The sequence below is a fragment of the Myxine glutinosa genome, chromosome 12, assembly GCF_964187855.1.
Source record: "Myxine glutinosa chromosome 12, kmMyxGlut1.1, whole genome shotgun sequence".
NCBI classification, from domain to species: domain Eukaryota; kingdom Metazoa; phylum Chordata; class Myxini; order Myxiniformes; family Myxinidae; genus Myxine; species Myxine glutinosa.
Window position 1 is genome coordinate 79377479 of NC_136272.1, and position 23502 is coordinate 79400980.

Here is a 23502-nt window from a genome sequence, read left to right on the forward strand (position 1 = left end):
TCGTGAACCCCGCCAAGTGCCGGTTCGGTGTCACTGAAATCGACTTTTTGGGGCACCGCGTCACCAAGCACGGGGCCGTCCCCCTACCGGCCAAGGTGGAGGTGGTGAAGGGGTTTCCGCGCCCCCGCACAATCAGGGGGCTCCAGGAGTTCCTGGGCATGGTAAACTTTTACCATCGGTTCCTGCCCCGCATCGCCCAGCTCCTGCACCCCTTGCACGAGGCCCTCCGGGGGAAGCCGGGCAAAGGTGACGTCACCTGGACCGAGCAGATGGACGCGGCGTTCGTGGGCGCGAAGCTCGCCTTGGCTAACACCACCATGCTCGCGCGCCCGATGCACCGATCGCCCTCATCACCGACGCGTCGGACTACGCGGTGGGCGTGGTGCACGAGCAATGGGTGCGTGGAGCTTGGCAACCGCTGGCGTTCTTCAGCCGGCAGCTTCGCCCGCCCGAACGCCGGTACAGTACCTTCGACCGCGAGTTGCTCGGGCTCCACCTGGCGGTCAGGCACTTCCGCCATCTGCTCGAGGGCCGTGCGTTCACGGCCTTCGTCGACCACAAGCCACTGGTGTTCGCGATGGGCAAGGTCGCCGAGCCATGGTCGGCCCGGCAGCAGCGTCACCTCTCGGCCGTGTCCGAATACACGACGGACATCCGGCACGTCGCGGGGAAGGACAACCCGGTGGCGGATTGCCTTTCCCGGTCCGTTGCCCACGCAGTCCACCTCGGCATCGACTATGCCCGGATGGCGGCGGACCAGGCCGCCGACCCCGACGTCCAGGCCTTGCGGACCGCCGTTACGGGCCTCCGCGTCACTGAGGTGCCGTTCAACGGCGCGGGCACGGCCCTCTGGTGCGACGTCTCCCTCGGGCGGCCTCGCCCCACCGTGCCCGCGGGCTGAGCGCCAGATTTTCGACACCATCCACGGCCTGTCCCACCCGGGCACGAGGGCCTCCCAGAGGTTGATCGCCGACAAGATTGTCTGGCATGGCCTCCGGAAGGCCGTCCGCGGCTGGGCCAGGACGTGCCTCGCGTGCCAGCGCGCGATGGTGCACCGACACACCCAGGCCCCATTGGCCCCGTTTGCGGTGCCGGAATGTCGGTTTGACCACGTTCACGTGGACCTGGTGGGACCTCTGCCCCCCTCGCGGGGTTTCACCCACGTCCTGACCATGATGGACCGCACCACCCGGTGGCCGGAGGCCGTGCCTTTGGCGTCAACGACGGCGGCAGACGTCGCGCAAGCGTTCATCGCCACCTGGGTTGCCCGGTTCGGCACCCCCTCGGACATCTCGTCCGACCGCGGCCCCCAGTTCACCTCGGAGCTCTGGGGGGCGGTCGCGTGGGGGCTCGGGGTCCAGCTGCACCACACCACGGCCTACCACCCCCAGGCTAACGGCCTGTGCGAGCGGTTTCACCGCTCGTTGAAGGCCGCGCTCCGGGCGACCCCCCACAATGGCGGCTGGGTCTACAGGCTCCCCTGGGTGCTGCTGGGCCTCTGGACGGCGCCCAAGGACGACCTGCGCGCATCCGCGGCGGAGTTGGTCTTCGGGCAACCGCTGCGGATGCCGGGCGAGTTCCTCCCCGACTCCACGGCACCATGGTCCGCGGCGCAGGAGCGCTCCGCGCTGCAGGAGACTGCCCAGAGGTTCGCCCCGGTGCCCACGGCGCACCACGGGCACCCACCTACGCACGTCGCCCCGGAGCTTCGCACCGCGGAGTACGTCTTCGTCCGGCACGACGCCCACCGGACACCACTGCGGCCCCCGTATGACGGGCCTTTCCGCGTGCTGGAGACCGGGGTGAAACATTTCACCTTGGACATTGGCGGCACTCCTGACCGTGTCTCCAAAGACCGCCTCAAGCCGGCCCACCTTGACGTGGACCACCCACCGCCGGTGGCTCGGCCCCCGCGTCGGGGCCGCCCCCCGGCGGGCGGACCCCCGGCACCGCCCGGCCCCGCCGGCACGCCGCCCCCCCAAGCCTGCACCCATCCCAGGTGCAGCCGGAAGCATCCCAGCTGCCATCCCTGCACACCGCACGCCGCCAGTCGCCAGAGGGCGCTTCGGCCGGTTCATCCGTTTGCCCCGCAAACTGGCCCTCCAGGTGCGCGGGAATTCTGGGGGGGCGCGTGTGGTGACACGAAAGCTCACTGGCGCGAGGGCATCATTCTGCGCACCAAGTGGGGGGCGGCCACGCCCGAGGGGTAGGCATGGCCGCGGGATATACACCAGGCACGCAGCCCGGAACGCTCCAGTGTTACAGTGGAGCTCTTGAATAAAGACTCTTACAACTTACCGCGTTGTCCGCTTCCTCCTTGCTTACAAGCAGCGCACGTAACACTGCGCTTCAATGCGATCTTTTTTTTAAAAGTTGGAATTTTGCCAAATCTGTTTTAGTCAGGTTCACTTTGTAATTTCGTTGGAATTTTTGGGGGATTTGGAAAACTATATATTTTTGGAAACTATATTGTATAGTCAGTCAGAAAACCAATGTTGCTATTTGCACAGACTCCTGTATGGCGGCCATCTTGGATTTTCAAAATTGCCGCCGTAGAACTAATTTTTCTCAATATCTCAGCTTCTAAATAACATAGAGCTTTGATTCTAATGGCTAAACATACATTTTCAAGGGCCCCGAATCCAATGGTAACAAGTTCGATAAGCTAGACATGACCATAGAGCTCCTATGTGGCGGCCATCTTGGATTTTTCAAACTGGCCGCCGTAAACTTGTTTCTCAATATCTCAGCTTCTAAACAACATAAAGCTTTGATTCTAATGGCTAAACATACATTTTCAAGGGCCCCGAATCCAATGGTAACAAGTTCGATAAGCTAGACATGACCATAGAGCTCCTATGTGGCGGCCATCTTGGATTTTTCAAACTGGCCGCCGTAAAACTGATGTAACTCACCTTCTAAAGAGTATAGAGCTTTGATTCATCATTGAGTAAAGTCATCATCATCCTCATCATCGCTTTCGTTCATCACATCTTGAGAGTCCTCATCATTTTGGCACTGGATGTCACACTGACAAAGGTCTGTACAAGCCAAGTTGTTTGTTCTGCAGGAACATCTAGATGAAGAACAGTCTGTTTTGCACTGACATCTAACCATTTGAATGATGGCCTTGGGGGCTGGAGGCTCCTCAGTTGTGGTTGGTTTCACTTGTCCATCCATGTCTTTGTAAAAGCCGTTTTGCAGGATATTCAGCTGAGGATCCTGTTGAGCAATGCTTGCCTGACCCCACACTCTGGCTTGGATATGGACTCTAAGGATGTGCTGCTTGAGAGCTCCAAGAGTAGGAGGAAGCCTGTCACTTTCTGCCATGTGTTTGCAAAAGAGATACCATCGTAGTTCGGGGATGCTGTCGATGTGGATGCCATTTGGAGAGTAAGCAGCGCATACAAAGTTAGCTAGTGTGGACAACATGTCCTCCGTCACTTCAGTTGCATCTGAAAGCATTCGCACGGTGTCTATGACATCTTCACTTGCTTTGAGGTAGACATGCAGCTAGGTTGCTTTGCCTATTCGAGAGAACCTCCCAGTGTTGTCTGCCCCTGTGAAAGCATGAAAGGCTGGCAACGCCTTTGCTCTTTCGACCCCTAGAGTTGTCCACAGTGGCTCTATTTGAAGTATTCCAGAGGCCATGGAAATGGATGTATTCCTCAGCAGTAGGTCATAGTTTGCTATGACTAGTACCAGGACATCTGTGTCGGGAGAGAAGAACACCAACTGCGCATCATGTGGGTTTCGCTGGGATGCCAGCATGGCCTGGTGGATCAACAGGGTGTCAGCTTCTTCATGGTTGTTGTCCTCGAAGAGCAGGTCACTGTTGCTCCTAGTATGCCCTGAAGCAGACGTGATGATCAACTTGGATGAGTGACTGTTGTATTCTAGAGTTTTCGCTGCCAGATAGTCAGTCAGATCAGCCTTTGTTTTGTCATGAGAAAGGAATCTGCTCATTGGGATGTGTTTGATGTTGGTGTCATCTCTGACTTGATACTGTACTGCATCCTTTCCTTGCCTTCTTTTAGCCCTGGTAGCACTCTTCAGAGAATCGTTTTTGTACGTGTCAAAGACCAGTATGATCTCATCACAATCTTTTGTTAGAGACATGAGTCTGTCATTGAAGCATTCACCCAGATCGTTGACTTTCACTACAGTGGCTGGTTTCTTTGTCAGCTTATGCACGAGTACCATCCCATCCACCAGTGCAATCTTCCGACTTGTAGGTTTACTAGATGTGGATGCCATAGTTCTTGTGTCCATTGGATCTTCTTGTAGAACACTTGCAGCTGGTGTCTGCTGCTGATCTTCGGGGTGAATTTCTGCTCTTGCTAACTTGTCGAGGAGATGAATTAACTTCGACTTGTCAGTGCATGGAAGAATTGTCCCATCTGGAGCGAACAATGCTCTTGGTGTCACAGTGAACTCGTAATTTCCGATGGCATATTTCTGGTTGACATCTCTGTTTGACTTGGCAAGGACCATGAGCCTTCCGTACAGTTCCTTAGTCTCCTTCAGATCCACAGTCCTGTCTCTGAGTTTCACTGTGGTTCTCTTGTTCCCAGACGTGAACATCTTGTTGTTCTCCTTCTTGACTGGTGCCCAGAGGCTAACATCTCCATTGATACGCTCCGACACGTAGTCTTCATACAACTTCTGACCAGTGACATCAATGTTCAAGATCTGTGGTACATACTCGTCTGGGATGTAAGCATTCGTTATCACATTGTGCAGCTTGTCACCTTCAGTGTCAAATGGATTCCCGTGACTCAGTATCGCAGCCTTGATCTTGTTGATTGCTTCATGCTCCCTCTTGACTGCACTTGGACCAAGGTCATGATGTTCTGTGATCTTGTCACCTTCCAGGCCAAACTGACTCTTGAAGTCTTTTGACAGGCATGATAATTCTGGTGTAACCATGAAGAATCTCTGTCTAGCATTGGCATTGTTAGAGATGCCAATCAGTCCAGAGTGAATCTTCATCAGCTTGTTCAGATGTTCACATGCATGATCTGGTCCAATGGATACAAACGGGATGTCATTCTTGGTTACTGATATATTGCCAGCTCCTAGTTCTTCCCAGGTCCTAGGGTGATTGGTTCTTAGGTCATACATGTCTGCGATGTATCGGGGCCAGAGCCGCTTGTATTTGATCCGGTCCATGGCAAAGAATAACTTGCTCAGTTCTTCTCCAGCTTGGAGGTGAAGCACCAGGTCAGCACTCCGTGATGCTGCCACGAATAACAGGATTGTCTCCACCCGATGTAGATAGTTCATCATTGACTTGAACATTGCATTCTTGGATCTCCGTGCTTCCCACTCCTCGAGTGCCGTCACCACCCCATCAGATGTCAAGACTTGAAGGAGTTTGGTGTTTGCTTGTTTTACAGATTCAGCTTTCGTGCACTTGTTCGTCTCAGCACAGGCAGCTTCTACTCCCTCTGTTGCCTCGAAACACACATCCTTTACTTGTGGGTTGTCCTTCAAGAACTCCTCCAGAACCATTTCATAAAGTGCTACATATGAATATATATGGGCACGGAGAGACCGCTTGTAGTGTGTACATTTCAGGATTTGCCGCGTCGTGGCTGGACCATAGACATCAGCTTCTACCCAAGCATCATCAATGCCTGAGTTCTCCATGGAGGCTCCGAGGGCTCAGAGAGCCGCCATGACAACATGCAGCTCACCCAGTCTGGGGACGACTGTGTGTTTCAAGTCAGGTCTTGCATCCAGCAGTTGCACCACCTTCTCGTAGAGGGCCATGTCAAATGAAATTACAGTGGGATGATCTTCACCAACTGCCAACATCCTTAGCTGACTGGCTTGCATGATCACGGTCAGTAGGGTTGGCCACTCATGCGCCACCTCTGGAAGTAGTGGCAAGGCACCAACCCGAGTCATGGACTGGCGTTCAGACAAGAGCGAGTTGTATCCTGCCCAACCTGGATTCTTGCTGGAGTGTTCCCTCGCTTTCATCCTGGATAGAGCAGAAGCAACAACCCATCCCAGTTGTGTCAGTTGATAGGATCTGGAGACCCCCTTGTTGATGACAAACTCCTCTGTTCTCTTCGTAAGCTGTGGTTTCGGCTTGTCACAGTGCAGCACATCTACATGGTATGGAGTGACCGATAGACTCTGTGCATCACCGATGATCAGAGGTTGCGCAACTGGTTCTCCAGGGACATCTGACTTCTGGTACACTGCAGTAATCGTTGCGTGAGTGGTTCCTTTCCCGTCAGGAGTATCCTCGGCAAAGTCCGTGTTGTCTGCAGCAAAGAACACAAAGGCTCCCCTTTTCAGGAATGGTGGCACGTACAGACCTTCAAACTGCCTGGTGTTTTCTACGACAGCATTGGCAAGAGCAGTTTCCATGAGGAGGGCGCGGACAATCGAAACACATTAGCCATGTGCATTGACAAGTCCCATCAGCTTTTTGTTGCGTGTGTCATGATGGACAGTCAGAGCCAATCCCAGGACTTGGGGGTTTTCTCTTGAATGGGGTGGCCTGAATGTTGCGGATTCGCTGCTTGGTTTGTACATCACCTGTCTATTTGGATTTGAATCCATACATGATGTTCTGACTCACAGTGAGTGTTGATCTGTCAACAACACTGGTCCTCTTCTCAGTTTCCAGCTTGTCGACAGGCCCTACCATTACCCAGCGGATCATGGTGTATAGTTCAGCCGGAACATCGTTGATATCGCTGGACACCTGTATGGTATTTGCTTCCTGGTCCTTCTTAATTAATTCTGCGATGCTCTTCCGTATCACTTGTGCTGCTTTGTAGATTGTCTTCATGTTGTTCTCGTCATCGCCATCACTTGTGATTGCAGAATGAACCATGCTTTCCTCACATGCATCTGGACAGTAGAGGATGGCCGATTTTCTTCGGTCTTTGTGGAGAACAGATGTCACGCTTGGCAACTCAGTGACGATTCTTTCTTTCAGCCACTTTCTATTGAATGTAGGTACATGCTTTTCCAAGTGTTCTGCGCCAATCATATTGACATAAGTGGTTTCAATGTCATCCATGGAGAGATAAGCTTGGTTTTGTGTTTTGACATCTATCAGGTTGATCATCTCAATCAGACTTGCCCGTTGCAGCAATAGTTATTTGTCTGCGCTGCTTCTGTTTGCGCTAGGTCTGTCTCGTACTACATGGAACACATGTCTTCTCCAACAAGATTTGTGGTACCGAAGGTCAATTGCGTGTGCATCACCTGGTGAGATACATGTGTTGAATCGTGTTTTCAATAATGCATCTTGGGACTTCCCTACAGCCTCTCTAAGCTCTTGACCAGCATTTTCAGTCCTAACCTGGTAGAGTAGTTGGCCATCATCTTTTTGGCAGAAGAAACACTGCTCTTTATCCAGTGGCACTGTACACGAGCGTGTGAATGGGGATGTTGCATCAGATGTTGATGAGCCTGGCTCGTCCATTTCTGTGCTTCCTCTCTTCTGTCCGCGTTTTTTTGCAGTATAGTGTCCAGTTGTTACTGCATGCGCATGGCGGTCTCTGGCACGTTGTATCTCGCTCTTGTTAGTTGCACTGGAGTAACAAGTGCGATGCCAAACTGCCTTCTCTGTGGAGAGTGTTTCTTTTGTGCTGTTTTGGAGTCGTTTATGGACTTGAACGTAGATGCCATCATGCAAACTGGCCCTTTCTTCTATTGTCTTCAATAAATGTTGGTAGGAATCTATTCTGGGGTTTAACACCAAGGATCCTTTCTTGACATCATCAGCCTTGCATAAAATGCACTGCTTACAGTTCGTGGACTCCTGGGCTTGCCCCGCCCCTTCACCATCTTGTTGCATCTCACTCATAATGTGACATGTAGAACCTGCAAAGACAGCAAAGCAAAGGGAACCGTCACCGATATATACAACCACCACCACAGACATATTGATGTATAATAGGCTACAAATACACTACCACCATCACCACAATATCAGGTATATTGCTCAGTATATAAATAATACAAAAACACACGCTGTAAACTAATTATTTTCCTCAGCTGTACCCTGGGGATCAAACATTACTTTAGTAGCTTGTCCACCCGTAAACAGATTTTAAGTTCTCATGAACATTAGGAGTATCTGTGTGTTATTTGGCAGTATGCCACAAAGGCCCACAAAGGGCAAAACACTCGCAGTAGAATAGTATTTCTCATTACAGTCAACACAGTCAGGTTCAGCATGTCCAGATTTTAGATTTCGTTGGATTGTTTTTGGGATTTAGAAAAATCAAAGCTCCGTCTTATTTAGAAGATGAGATCCTGAGAAACATCAATTTTACGGCGGCCAGTTTGAAAAATCCAAGATGGCCGCCACATAGGAGCTCTATGGTCATGTCTAGCTTATCGAACTTGTTACCATTGGATTCGGTGCCCTTGAAAATGTATGTTTAGCTGTTAGAATCAAAGCTCTATGTTATTTAGAAGCTGAGATATTGAGAAAAATTAGTTCTACGGCGGCAATTTTGAAAATCCAAGATGGCCGCCATACAGGAGTCTGTGCAAATAGCAACATTGGTTTTCTGACTGACTATACAATATAGTTTCCAAAAATATATAGTTTTCCAAATCCCCCCAAAAATCCAACGAAACTTTAAATCTGGACATACTGAACCTGACTATTTATTCGTTTGTTAATATACCCCAGCCATTGACAAATCTGGAACTAAGTCTTTATAAGTTCATCAAATACTGACACCGCGAATGACATTCGCTGAGCTAAATGTTGATATCTCTTCTGAGGTAAAAACAAACCAAAAAAAAAAAACAGTTTTAAAGCATTATACGTATCAAACGGTACATTTTATGAAACGGGGAAACCTAATACACACTTTGGTGGTTTTAAAATGACAGAATATGTCTTTATTAGAAAGAAAGAAAAAAAAAGAACATTGAAGACGACGCTGCTAAAAAAAATACACCGCTCTAACGCATAACCACGAGTTTAAACTACATTTACAACAAATATGAAAACTATTTTCATATCACAATGTTAAATATAGAGTATATAGAAGATAATGTTTAAAAAAAATGAGCCCTATATTCCAATGGTAAAAAAATCCTTCAAAAAAATTCCTGGATCGGGAATAATATCCTGAGCTTCACCAAAAACTAATCAATTCTTCCTTATCCCAAGGGCAATCATCCCACCAACTTTCATCCAAATCCGTGCAGAACTTTTCCAGATATCTTGTTCACAAACACACGAACACACACACACACGGACACGAGTGAATGCATTACTCCCTGGCGTAATGGAGTATGGATGGGGCTGGGGCTGACCAGCTGATGATGTATGGATGATGAAAAAAATGAATGTATGGATGGGGCTGACCTGAGGAAGAGATATGTGAATAGCCATTTTGAAGCCCTCGAGGGAAGAATAATATTGAACAGACTGAGGAAGTTGGTTCCACAAGTGAAAGAATAGAGGAACCAAATGAGTGAAGTTGAGCAGTGAGCCTGGATTTTGGCAGTTTCATCAGCAATGGGCTACCAGCAGAACACGTGTGTTAAACTTGATAGGGACAAAGCATGGAAAGGGCAGAGAATACAAGACCAGATATGAAGTAGTTGGTAGAAGACAGAAGCCACTAACTTTCTGCAATACAGGAGCAGCAGGGCCAAATATTGATCTTTATTGCAGGAGATTCCAATGATTTTAAGGGCATTGGTCTACACAGCATCAATATATTAACGGTTTGAGTACTGAATTATTTCCAGTATGGAATATGAAATATGGTGTTTTTTTTCAGGCAAACTGAATAAAATGTCTGTTATTACCCTGCGCTCGTGAAGCAAAAAGCGAGGTTAAGCATTTGTGTGCCGTACGTACGTACGTGTGCCGTGTCTGCATTTTTAAAATTCATTTTCTCAGCAATCATTGGTCCGATTGAAAATAATTTTTACCAAAGGAGTGCCTCCGCCTGTGGAAATGTTTTATTCATAATTATGACGCCATAGGTCACGTGGTACAGACGCCATCTTGGAAAAACGTTACACCTCTAAATCTCCCAAACCGCTCAATGGAAAAAATGGAAACGTGGCTCATTGTCAAGTACTCCCCATGGGGAATAAGATATTGTCACGCGATTGCCCCTCGGTTAAGACCGGGAATCGCGGATGGCAAAAACGAGCTTTAATGGAGGCGTTTATCCCAGTTGATGGCAGACCAATACACGAGCCGGGATGAACTATGCCGACTTACCTTCACGGCCGCAGGCGTCTTCAACCTGAAATCAATTAATAAATCAGCCAAAAACAGATGTAAAATGTACAAGAAAGAAATATTTATTACGGAACCCGAGAACAATGGAATGCGACGATGAAAACTAAATCCTAAATTGGGACGTCCCCGCACAGATTTCAAATACAAGACAAATGGGAGAATATGAAAATAAACGTTTCGTTGTGTTTGTGAATGCGAGCTCATCTCAGTCTGGCAGTGTCAGGGATCGTCTGGCTTGAGCGCATCGTCCGACGCAGCCCCAGTCGGTGGGAAGTAGGCCTCGTTCCACCCACATTCGCGCTCCACCAGGCCTACGTATGCCGCTGCATGGCAAGCCTCGCCCATATGCTCGTCGTTCGCACACCAACGCAAGGAAGAGAATCGACGGCGTTCCTTCTCTCCACCGTCTTTCGAACTGCTCGTTCCTCCACCAAAGTCCAAAGCAAGAGAAGGCCCAGCGTGAAGGGACAGTCAGGAGCAAGAGGCCAAGGGAAGAGATCCGGTCAGGAAGGAACCAGGGATGAGAAGTAGTAAGGGCATTTTATGAGATATTTCACAAATCTGTTAACTAAATTGTTACCAAAAAATTTCTTCACCAATATGTTTGTAAAGGTGTATAATAACATGTGTTAAAATGTTGAAGTTCAACTCCTGTGGGAAACCCAGAAAAAAAGCTGTTGAATTTGGGTACCGAAAAATTATTTTCGAGATTTTTTTTATTTTTTAATCGGCCCTTAAGTAACTTATGAGGGGTCAAATAAGGGTTTTTCATGATTCTGAGTTGATTGTTAACATTTATATTTTCACTTTTACATTTACACACAAAGTAGCTTTTATTTCACATACATATATAATACTCAAGAGTTATTTCTCATTCACAATGTCAGAAGTTTCAACAGCCATTGTCTATGTCTTCTTCAGACTCAACAACATCATGACTGCAGTTTCTGCATGTAATGCCATTACAGACTCCACAGGCCGAGATGCACGTGACCCCATTCTTCTTGCAGCTGCATCGCCGGTTGCTGCAATCTCCATGACAATTACAGCTCGTGAACTGCAATAGCTCCTCAGGAGCCGTGGGGTCCAGTGTTGGAACTGGCTCATACCCATGCACACCTATTGTCCATCCATAGTCACTGGGGTTCAGAGACATGCTCTGTAGAAGGATCCAGTCATACTTCCAGGATAGATCAACTGGATCACATCTAGTAGTCCAGAATCTTCCATGATGTTACCCATTGATCCAAGATAAGACTTCAGCAGGTGAAAACCACCCAACCTTTGAATGACGGGTAGATTTGCCTGCTTTATTATATTCACAGCCTTCAGCCAAATCGGAAGATCAAAGGTCACTATAGCGACCCCAGCGCGCCGTATGCACTCTTTCAGAGTGGTGAAGATGGTGTTGAGGTCATTAGGGTCTCCTTCAATAACTGGGAGGAACTCGATCTGTGTGCTCTGCTTTGCATCATTAGCATGGATTCTCTTCATCCAGCCATTCCAGTTGGAGTGTGGGAACTCAGGATCGTTGGCTTTGATCACCCACCCCGCTGCCCAGAGTGTGTCACCTGGAGTGAGGAGTGGCTGATCATGAGCCAGGGAGGAGGAAAGCTCAGCGAGGGGGAGAAACATGATCGCGTTCGTTCCTATCTGTTTCCTGTTCGTAAATGGAATAATCTTTACTTCAGTTCCTCTCAGGATCTTAGCTTTGTCGAGTGCCTTCAACTTCACCCGGGGGAAAGCTGCTGTTGTCTGTGGATCTGGCAAAGGTGGTGCCGGAGAGGTGACTTCGATCCAACCCATTGAGTGAAAGGGAGTGTTTCCGTGAATAGAGACAATGTTTAAATCTATATTGTCTCCAACAAACTGAGTGACTGCATTGTTTGTTTCCCCAACCTCCATAAAGACCACCTGATCATTACTTGACAATTCACTTTCACTGGCTGGCACTTTGGCTGTCATCACTGATTGATCCTCAAGCGCAGCATCAACCGCAACCTCATCATTGATCTGTTCATCGGTTTCCTCCACAATGGTGTCAAGAGTGCCAGAAGTATCTGGAACATCATCTCCACTCCTACTATTAAGGAAGCAGTATTTGTAGTTTTGTGTCTCCGTGTAAGACTCAGTGTATCCCAGCCGGTGGAACTTGTTGAGCATCCATTTTGACCCAAATCTATGATCAAGTTGTATGGCAAGCCCCATTTGGTGTGGCAATACTCCAGACCGAGGTCGACAGGCCTTAATAAAATTCTGCCCCCAAACGGCAACTCTTTCGTCTGTCTTGACAATCGGTCTCAAGAACATCTGAAGGCTTGCAGGAACAAGTGTCAGCTGACTATCGATGTCAGTCATACTGTGTGTGGTGGGGTATGACTTTGGACCTAAATCAATCAAGGCAATATCATTGGATATGAACTTGAGTGCCGTCTTTATGATCTGAGTCTTCTCATCTCCATGGTCAAGATTAGCATGATGCCCTCGCAGAATATTGTCGGTGCCATCTTTGAGACAGAGTACATCTGCCCTTCTTTCCTGTGTTGTGAAATACAAGGTGTCTTCGTATTTCTCTAGAAGTTTTATCTTTAGCCAATGCTTTGAATAAGAAAGGCTCTTCTCTGGTGACTGATCAAACTCCTGCAGCTTTTCATGGACTTGGTCCATGTTCATTACCCCATGCTCTAATTCTGAGTCTAACCATTCGCAGAATTCAATAAAAACTGCCTCTCGCTCCTCATCAATACTCCTCTGTCCTCTCTTCCTTTTTCCTTCCTCATCAGTCTTGGACAAACTGTCACCTCTCGCAAACATAAGTTTGCATCGCAAATGGTACAGTGTTTCTTCTGCTACCAAGTCGTTGATCCCTTCCAGGCGTCCAGTGACTTCAGTGCCCCAGTCATCCCCGCGACTCCGTGCTGTCTTCAGCAAGCTTGCCTTCAGTGTATCTGCAGTCAAATTATCTGGCACTCTGTATTTCTTTCTAGCTTGTGCTGGATTATTTTTGTAGAGCTGGGCTGGTTGGTTGCAAAGAATGCATACATCCTTATACAGGAGGTCAACTGACTGTGATCTTCTCGAACTGCAGCCAGTTGATGAACTGAACTCACAAGTAGTGCGTCTTCTCTTCAACTTTGATGACTCTTTCTCTGCCTTTGATGCTTGAGCTGACTTCTTGGTGGTTGCAACAAAGTTGTTGTACAGATCATTTTTACACTTCTGGTGGTACCTCAGTTTTCCTTCCTTTTGAGCCTCCTTCATACGTTCCACAACAGTAACATTTTCGACAGTTTCTGCTTGTTTCAATAAAGTTGAGTATCCCTTTGGAGTTGCCTGTATGAGCCTTTCAGCTGGTGTATCCGAGCGTGCACAGATGAAGCAATTGAGCACAGGTGGAGTAACGTCTTCATCCATATTGCTAGACTCCATGTCCTGCAAAGTAGAAAAAGAGATATATTTAGAAATTATTTTTCCACAAAGGAGTGTCTGTGGTGAAATATAAATGTTAACAATCAACTCAGAATCATGAAAAACCCTTATTTGACCCCTCATAAGTTACTTAAGGGCCGATTTAAAAAAAATAAAAATTCTCGAAAATAATGTTTCGGTACCCGAATTCAACAGCTTTTTTTCTGGGTTTCCCACGGGAGTTGACCTTCAACATTTTAACACATGTTATTACACACCTTTACAAACATATTGGTGAAGAAATTTTTTGGTAACAATTTAGTTAACAGATTTTCATATGTTTCCCTTACTAAAGGCAAGGGAAGAGAGAAAAAATGCCGGTGAGCGAGAGGTTTTGTCACTTGCGGTGTGATGTCAGCCCTCCCCCTCTACCACCCAGAGCCTCATTTACTCGTCACCTTTCGTACCCTTTCTCGTCACCGGCGCTTGCCCTCCAACCAGTGCTTAGCTTGTTGGTCGTTCGTTCACGCCTCCCGCACTGATTGACCGTGGTCTCATTGGTTGGTGGCCAATCAGTGTGTCGCTCCTTTACCTTTCTCACCCCCAATCATGGAGAAGCTCTCTGCCCTTCCTTTGACCAATCGCACATCCTCCCCTACTCTGCCAATCGGTGTGGTGTTTGTTGCTCGCCACTCCCCTGGCCAATCACTAGTTCTCCTGGGCGTGGCTCCCAGCCTGCCTTGCTTGATATGTGTTGCCATGGTGTACCACTGCGCGGCCACTGCCTGCTTGTCTTTCCGGTCAGTTCTTATGGTCAGTCATTGTAAGGGGGGGGATTTAATTAATGTGTGCACTAAGGGCCTTTCTAATGTCGACAAGAGTGCATTGCCATAAGGGACACAGGTATGATCACCAGGTCTGACACACAGGGGAATTATCTTAGTCCCTAGAACTATTTAACACACGAACATCCTTGTATGATCACAGGTATACACTTGATCCAACAAACCGGGCTAAACACAGAACTTATTACAGGTGAGGTTACCTATCACGACAGCCGGACACCCACCTATGCAGATCTACCTAAATCTAGATATTCCCCTACCCCAAATTCCAATATGTTGATGATGATGTCATCGGTGCCTTAATTATGACGTCATAATTCGACAAGTACAACACTTGATCTGATCAGTATGAAAAACAAAAAATTCCGCTGCAACTGTTAGTCCGATTGGCACTAAATTTTCAGAATATGAGTGGCTCCTCCTGTGGAATTTTTAAAATGATAATCATGATGTCATAGGTCACGTGATACAGGCGCCATCTTGGAAAAATCCCAAAAAAGTTGCACCTCTATATCTCCAAAACCGCTCTATGGAAAAAAATTGAAACGTGGCTCATTATAAATAACTCCATCTGGGGAATATGTGTTGTTAACGATGATGTCATTGGTGCCATAATTATGACGTCATAATTCGACAGCTACAACGCTTAGTCTGATCAGTTTGAAATTTATTGAGCATGATTTATGCAACAATTATATTGGAGAATATAAATTTATGATGTCATTGCTCACGTGGTCTGGCAGCCATATTGGATCAAAAAAAAAAAGAAATGTTCAAAAACAGAAGAGTTGGCTGGCTCACACCAAGTTGACTGCACAGGGTAAGTATTCTATGAATACCATCTAGTTTATAAGGCACCCATAGGAACAAATGCTTAAATAAGAACAAACAATACAGATTGTTGAACAATGATGCGGGCCACGGTCGTGGCCAACAGCACATTCCCGTGAGGCCACGGTCGTGACCAACAACACTCAAACAGATAATGGTACAGCTTGGAAGGCAAAGGCAAACGACCCATTGTATTTCTTGCCATGGGGCTGAACAATTAACCTGCCTAGGGGGAAGTGAGGGGAGGATGAAAGAGAGGGGAATAGAGCTGTCATGGCAATACAAGTCATGTTTTTGCCCCTGAAAGGTTTTTTTGAAAAGGGCAAAATATTTTGTAACCTCGAATACAATTATTACAAAACCCGCAAACGCAAATGGTTACCTGTAAGTGCAATGTAAAAATTTGGATGTATGGATGTATGATTCAATTCCTGCATTATAAATCATTGTCATTGCTCATATATGAAGGTACAGTATGTGTGCATAAGAATGCAAAACAGGACATAGAGCAAAATAGTTGTTTTTCCAAAATGCCAATTTCCATGTATTTAACTATGGTTGCTTTGTACATACACGTCAGGTGGGTCGACGACAACCGTTGACTACCTGATGGTACGTAGGCGAGATAGGGGGCACCTCCGGGACACAAAGGTGATCCCGGGGGAGGAGGCTGTTTCACAGCACCACTTGGTTGTCTACGACGTAAGGGTGAAAGGTGCGAGGAGAGCTCGGCGGGTGAAGTACCAACCGAGAATGAAGGTGTGGAGGTTGAAAGAGGTGACAGTAAGGGAGGCATTAAAAGAGAGGCTGAGTAGGGTCGAGGATGATGTGGTTGAGCTTGAAAGTGGTTGGATGTCAATGAAAGCTAGTCTGTTGGGAGCCGTTGGTGAGGTATGTGGATGGACAAAAGGACCACCGAGGCACTCGGAAACATGGTGGTGGGATTATGAAGTTGGAAAGAGGATTGACGAGATGAGGAAGAAGTTCAAGGAGTGGCAGAAGGCGAAGGGTACGGGAGCAGAAACAGCAGAGCATGAAAGTTATAAGGCAGCCAGGAAGGCTGCAAAGAAAGAGGTAGAAAAGGCGCAGGAGGCATGTAGGAAAATGTTCGGAGAACGCTTGGATTCGGAAGAGGGTCAGAAAGCAGTATTCAGGATTGCAAAGCAGATAGCGAAAGAGAGGTGTGATGTGATGGGGGTGAGTTGCTTGAAGGATGAAGTGGGACAAATCGTTGTCGACCCAGATGGAATTAAAGGAAGATGGAAAAGATATATGGAAATGCTGTTGAATACAGAGAATGAATGGGATGGCAACATAGAGAGTAACCCAGTTTTAGGACCGGCAGAGAAGATAACTGAGAAGGAAGTTGAGGAAGCGATAAAAGCAATGAAGGGTAGAAAAGCGGGAGGGCCGACGGGAGTTGTGGGAGATATGTTGAAGGCAGCAGGATGTTGGGGTGTGAAGAGAATGACAGAGATCTGTAATCTGGTGGTGAAAGAAGGCCGCATTCCAGTGGATTGGGAACTAAGTACCCTCGTCCCTCTATACAAGGGGAAAGGTGACCCTCTGGAGTGTGGCTCGTACCGAGCGATAAAGTTATTGGAGCATGGAATGAAGGTATTGGAAAGGGTGTTGGAGAGGAGGATAAGGAAGAAAGTGAAGATCGACGAAATGCAGTTTGGATTCATGCCAGGAAGAGGAACGACAGATGCGCTTTTCATTGTGAGGCAGTTGCAGGAGAAGTACATGGAGAAGAGGAAGAAGTTGTTTCTTGGGTTTGTTGATCTGGAGAAAGCATTCGATCAGGTTCCACGCAAAGTATTGACATGGGCATTGAGGAAGTTAGGAGTGGAGGAATGGTTGATCAGAGTAGTGATGGCAATGTACAAAAGAGCGCGCACAGCTGTAAGGACGAAGGACGGGAACAGTGGTGAGTTTGAGGTGAAGGTGGGAGTGCATCAAGGGTCGGTACTAAGTCCACTACTATTTGTAGCTGTGATGGAGGTGCTGGCTCAGAACGTAAAGGAGGGTTTACCGTGGGAGTTGTTGTATGCAGATGATCTGGTGTTGATTGCGGAAAGTATGGATGGACTGAAGGAAAATATGAACACGTGGGTGAATATCGGAAAGACGAAGGTGATGGCAAGTGGTAAAGCATGTGGTGAGGTGGAAAGAACTGGGAAGTGGCCCTGTGCTGTGTGTTGGAAGGGTGTCGGAGTGAACTCCATTCAGTGTGCAATGTGCGCTGAGTGGGTTCATCAAAAATGTAGTGGTCTGAGAGGGTCATTAACCAGTGTGGCAGCTACATTCAAATGTAAGGTGTGCACAGATGGAGCTGCAGATGGAGGAAATGTTGAGTTGGATCTTGGAGACGGCGTGAAGCTGGAAGGTGTGAAAACATTTTGCTACCTCGGAGACATGCTGAATGGAGAAGGTGGATCAGACTCGGCAACGGTTGCTCGAGTGAGATGTGCATGGAAGAAGTTTCGGGAATTGAGTGGCGTGCTGATGATGAGGGGAGTGTCGTTGAAGCTGAAGGGAAAGGTGTATGCTGCATGTGTGAGAAGTGTTATGATTTATGGGAGCGAGACATGGGTAATGAACGTCGAGCAGCAACGAAGGCTGGAAAGGGTGGAAATGCGAATGGTTCGGTGGATGTGTGGAGTATCGTTGAGAGAGAGGAAGACAAATGATGAATTGCGAAAGATGATGGGAATAGAGCCTGTGATTGATGCTGTGAAGAGGAACAGGTTGAGATGGTTTGGTCATGTGTTGAGGAAGGATGAAAGTGACTGGTTGAGAAGAGTGATGGGAATGAATGTAGAAGGAAGTAGAAGACGGGGAAGATCGAGAAAGACTTGGCTAAAGATGGTGGAAGAAGAAATGTGGGCAAGGGGGTTAACAAGGAGAGATGCAGAAAATAGGGCAAAATGGAGAAGATTTTCATGGGGACCGCAAGGCTAACCCCCGCTCTAGCAGGGAAAATGGCCTTTAAAATGCATGTTGTTGTTGTAACTATGGTTGCTTTATTACTTCCACCACCGAATGTAGGCAGAGGTTATGTTTTTCACACCTGTCGCTTTGTTTGTTCGTCTATCTGTGTGAACAGGATATCTCAAAAAGTTGTGGATGGATTCAGACCAAATTTGGTGAAGAGGTTAGATGTTTGCCAAGGGCGAAATGATTAGGTTTGGGTGAAGATTCAAATCCGAATCCGGATCAGATCATGTTTAAGTGATTCCTCACCATTGAGTGATCGGGATAAAACCGATATATAACATATCTCAAAAAATTATGGACGGAGTCGGATGAAACTTGGTGGATAGGTCGGGTGCGTGACAATGACAAAACGGTTCGATTTCATTAATACGAGAATTTTAAAATGATTCTTCACCATTGAGTGATGGGAACAAAAACGACATATAGCACGATATTTCAATATTTGCCGATATTTGGCACTTGTGTTTCGACATATAGCACATTGTGACAAAACTTGGTGGATGAGTTGGGTCGGTGACAAAAACAAGCCGATTAGATTTTGGTTCAAGTCAGCAGATCTGGCCCATCAGTGGGATACAAAACTTAAACTGTTCACCCTGGCGGCGGTGTGCGCTCTACCGAGTGCCGTTCTAGTTTAAACAGTCATTATGTAATGATATTTGTCCCACACTCATTAATTGTTAACATAATTTTGATTGACCTGTTTAGTACCTCATTTCACTGCTGGATTACTTTACCTGCTGCAAATTATTTCTCTTCTGATTTTACTCTCTAGTATTTGGGATTTTGATACAGCAAGTTCCCATTCACAGTCTTTATATCGGAGGAAAGGTTTCCTTTCAAGCAAATAAAGTTTCCAACCTTTACGTAACAATGCCTGGCTCTGTTTGCAGACTTCAATTACAAGAGAAGAGAAACAATTTGCTGAGGCAATTGGAGGAGGCAACACGACGAGCTTCTTATCTCCAGTCTCAGCTGAAGAGGTGAGCAGTATTCAGTACAGTCTCAGTCATGTTATGCATTGTACCCTGAGATTATTATTCTCCTTATATGGTGATTGCTCCACTGTCTGTCACAAGACCCAATGTTCTCCATTTGATCTACGTCTTACTGGCAGGTTTGGTTTAGTCCAAACATGGGTTTATTTAAAAAACAAAGCACAAGTGATACATAAAATATGCCGACATGGCACTGTGCACAGCAAAGCCAAATGATTACTGGCTCTTGTGTCACTCCCCTTAGCTCTTTTTCTCCCACTTTAGCTTTTATATATATAACTCAGTCGCACAACATTGCTAGAAACTAGTTGTAATTAGTTGACGGTTCTATAACCAGATCCAGACAGAAATTGCTCGTTAACACGATATGGTTCAATATCCGGGAGCCTTCAGAAACTTTCCCGAACCCTCGAGATGTCTCCACAAAACTTAAAAATCCAACTACAATATTAATATTAGTCACCTTTTCTTAAATTTGTCAAGTCACCTCTTAAATTTGATTAACGCTCCATGACTGGGTCGGCATCTTGCACACTGTAGGCAGTCACACGCATGTCCTGCAGGACATCACCCAGGAACTTGACCGTGAGGTTGGACCTCGACACCTCTTCCTCCTCATCACTGCCCACCTCCTCCTCCTTTGAAACCCTGGTAATGGCCTATGACTCCTTCTCAGTGAGCTTGTCGCCATGCGAGTTGATAAGATCCTCCAACTCCTCAGGCTGCACGTCGTCAAATCCTTCCCCTCCCACCTGCTGTGCCAACTCGATAATTTCATGACTCTCCTCCACAATGTCTGGAAATTCTGTGAAGTTCTTCACTGCCGGTGGCCACAAGTTGTGCCAGCACGCATTGATGGTGCAGGCTCTCACTTTATCCAGTGACTCTTTGATGGCGCCGATGCAGTGGGAATTGCTGAACTCTTTCCAACACTGCCGGCGGTGAGCCCTGGGCCAAAGTCCATCACATCCAAAATTCGGCAAAAGGTATGGTGGGTGTAATACGTTCCAAACGCAGAGATTACACCTTGGTTGAGTGTCTGGATCATGGAGGTGGCGTTAGGCGGCAGGAAGATCACCTCGACGTGCGGGTGAGCCACTTCCCTGTCCGTGGGGTGGTCAAGAGCGTTGTCCATGAGCAGGAGAACCTTGAACACAGATACCTCTCCAGCTGAGGGATGAAACAATTCTGAAATCAGTCCATGAAGATTGTTGCCGTCACCAACGCTTTCCTGTTGGACCTCCAAAACAAGGGCAGCATTTGTTTGTTCTTTCCCTTGAGAGCATATGAGTTCAGGGAATGGTACAACATCATGGGTTTCATCATACAGTCCCTTTAGAATTTGTGAGTTTTTTTTTTTGTTTTTTTTGTATACTGAATCGAGGCTCGTGAAACAGCTAACATTTATTTCACAAACAAATCAACCAGACAAACAAAATATATAAAAAGAGGGAGCGGAAGACAAGATGGGGAGAGAAGGGGAAGCACACAAACACAACATTTGAGAGCAGAGAGAAGTGTGGGAGGGAGAGGGCTTGGGGGGAGGAGGCGTGGGAAGGGGGGAAGGGGGAGAGAGGTATAAAACACAAGGAGACCAAGGACTTCCAGGACAGAAGTTGGTATTTCAAAAAAGTGTAGGATTTGGGGTGAAATTAGCGGGGGTAGAAAAGATCAAGGTTTTGGATGGGGGAAGATAAGAAATGGTGGTGAACAGCTGTAATGGTATTTATGAACAGTGCTGTATGCCTGAATCCTATGGTATTTCATTATAAGTATACAAGCATGAACCGCTCACTGAATCAACACATTGCTTAACAGATGCTCGTGAAGAATTTGTGACATTGCTGTATACCTGTGGCCTATGGCATTTTATTATCTGAAAGAAAGTTCTTTTTTCCCTTTGCATTCCTCAAATTTGCAATGGATGTATGACTTCATTTCAAATGAAGGCTCATGCCAAATGAAAGCTTTGTTCCTTCAGGTTAAATGTTTACAGTCGTCATAAATATCCTACAGGGAGGCAATGTTTTTCTCTTTTTCGAAAGGTTTTAGACCCAGTTACACGATTGGGAGAGGGGTAGGGTGTGGGTGTTGGGTGTAGGGGGTGGAGGGGGAGGTGGAGGTTGACTTATGCACCACTTGTACAAATATGTGACACTGGCTGGAATCTACGTAGAAAATAGGACTAACGTCTATGTGGAATTTTGCCATGTCAGAAGCGTTCCTTCAGGGTCGGATGAAAAAATGTTGTAACTCCCACTTGCGTGTTGTCGAAGCTTAACATATGCAAGTTGAATGTTATGGGAATTTAAATTTATGTTCTTAAACCTAGCTTTAGCTTGTAATTTTAATGTTCAAACTATGTTCAAGTAGATTTTATTTGGGGTTCTGGGCCATGACTGACAATTCGTGTAAATCGGTGTGAAATGCTGAGGTCATTTAGCTGGTAATTGGTGTTTCGCTTTAGAATATCATTGGGTCAGTGGCAATTAAGGTTAATGTTAAACGAAGGTGATCCCAAACCTAAACCGCAAAATAAAGTTCCAATAAACTTTGGCAAGTTTATTGGTTCTTTCTTTCCAAAGAATGTCAAGAGAAGCAGTTGATTGAAAGAAAGTGTATGAGTGTGCTTGGAAAGTAATTTTGTGATGGAAGTGTATTTGGGGAGTCGTTTGTCATCCTGGTGGTAGCACCAATCGAGAGTCAAAAATCAAAAAGAGAGAAGTGTGGATGAAAATAAAGTAAAAATGCAACTTGCAGCAAAATTTCACTCTGAAAGACACAGAACTGGCCACTGTAAAATGCAGTGTCAGCTGCTACACTGATAACCGCAGTATCAGTCAGCCTTCTGGCTTTAGAAGCCTTCGTGGCGACGCCTCTCCGCCTCCCCCACCCCTCGACACCGTGAGGAGGAAATCGATCCACTGGTGTGTTTCTTGCTAACTGACAATCGTCAGCACAGAATGGATTCCACCCAACAGTTAAGATTGCAAGCTGTCCTGGGACCTTTCACTCTGCATGTGGGGAGGGAAGGTCAAGATGTTTGCAGAATGTCCGGGTGTGGCATATGGGTTCACAGTCTCTAACGGTTAAGATGTGACCTTTAAATGGCGAAAATGAGAAGGATTTCTATCAAAATACTGGCATCTCATGGCAAGAGGCTTTGTCTCCGGTTCTGCTGATTGTTGACATCAGTGTATTTAAATTTGAATTACAGGGATTTTAGTAGACAATGGATAAATACATATAGTATAAGGGAATTGAACCTGGATCAATATTGTAAGATGCAATGATATCCAGAATATGATCTTGGCTTTGGGTGGGACAGAGAATACACCACATGACCAAAAGTATGCGGACACCTCTCCTAATTCGTGGATTCGGCTGTTTCAGCCACACCCATTGCTGACAGGTATATATAATGAAGCACAAAGCCATGCAATCTCCATAGACAAACATTGGCAGTAGATAGTACATTTTGTTTACAATGCTTTACAATGCTGCAATAATGCTTTATTGTAAAATATATATATATTGTAAACTAAATTGTAAACGTAATAAACAGCGGCCATTGAGGTTTGTGATGCTCTGAGACAGTTGGGCTATAGCTGAAATTGCCAATGGTGAAAGGTGCGCTGAGATAGCAACAGACGCACTCGTGGAGGCTCAGGTTGCTGCATTTGATAGTACTTGAGTATCAGTGACATAATACTCTTTGGATGTCCTTGCACTTTATTAAAAGAAGAAGAAGAGTGTGACGAGCCATCACAATCTCACTCACCTGGACAGACAGACATCTCTGGACTGCACTATTGAGTTCAAAATGACAACCTTTACCTGCATGCCAGTGTCACACCAGTTGCCAAAGCTTTGTCTCCCAGTGAAGCATTCATCAAGGTCGTCTTGTCATTGTAACACCCTTTGACCCATGACACTATTTTCTTCCTGAAACAAGTTGTTGAAAAAACACTCCCATATTGAAAACAAGCACATATGGGTCAAGGTAATTCGACATTTGCTGCTTCATCTCTTCCAACCTGCATCGTTCACATCATTGATTCCTCATCTGTCCCATGCGTCACCATGGATACTTGCATCATCTTGGTTGTTGACCATAGTTGTTTTTTTTTGTATTCTCCCATTCCCAGTTCAGTTGTGGTGTTTA

General features: G+C 46.5%; 2 protein-coding genes across 2 annotated transcripts in view; one reads left to right on the top strand and one right to left on the bottom strand.

Moving 5' to 3' along the window:
- Window positions 1–23502, bottom strand: part of LOC144888467 (uncharacterized) — a 790732-nt gene that overhangs the window by 542463 nt on the left and 224767 nt on the right. The gene's annotated exons all lie outside the window — the stretch shown is intronic.
- LOC137437540 (protein WWC2) overlaps window positions 1–23502 on the top strand; it is a gene marked incomplete in the record, with an annotated part of 166311 nt that overhangs the window by 119546 nt on the left and 23263 nt on the right. Inside the window, 1 exon segment of the mRNA XM_068131946.2 lies at window positions 19233–19322. Coding sequence (XP_067988047.2) covers window positions 19233–19322 — 90 coding nt within the window.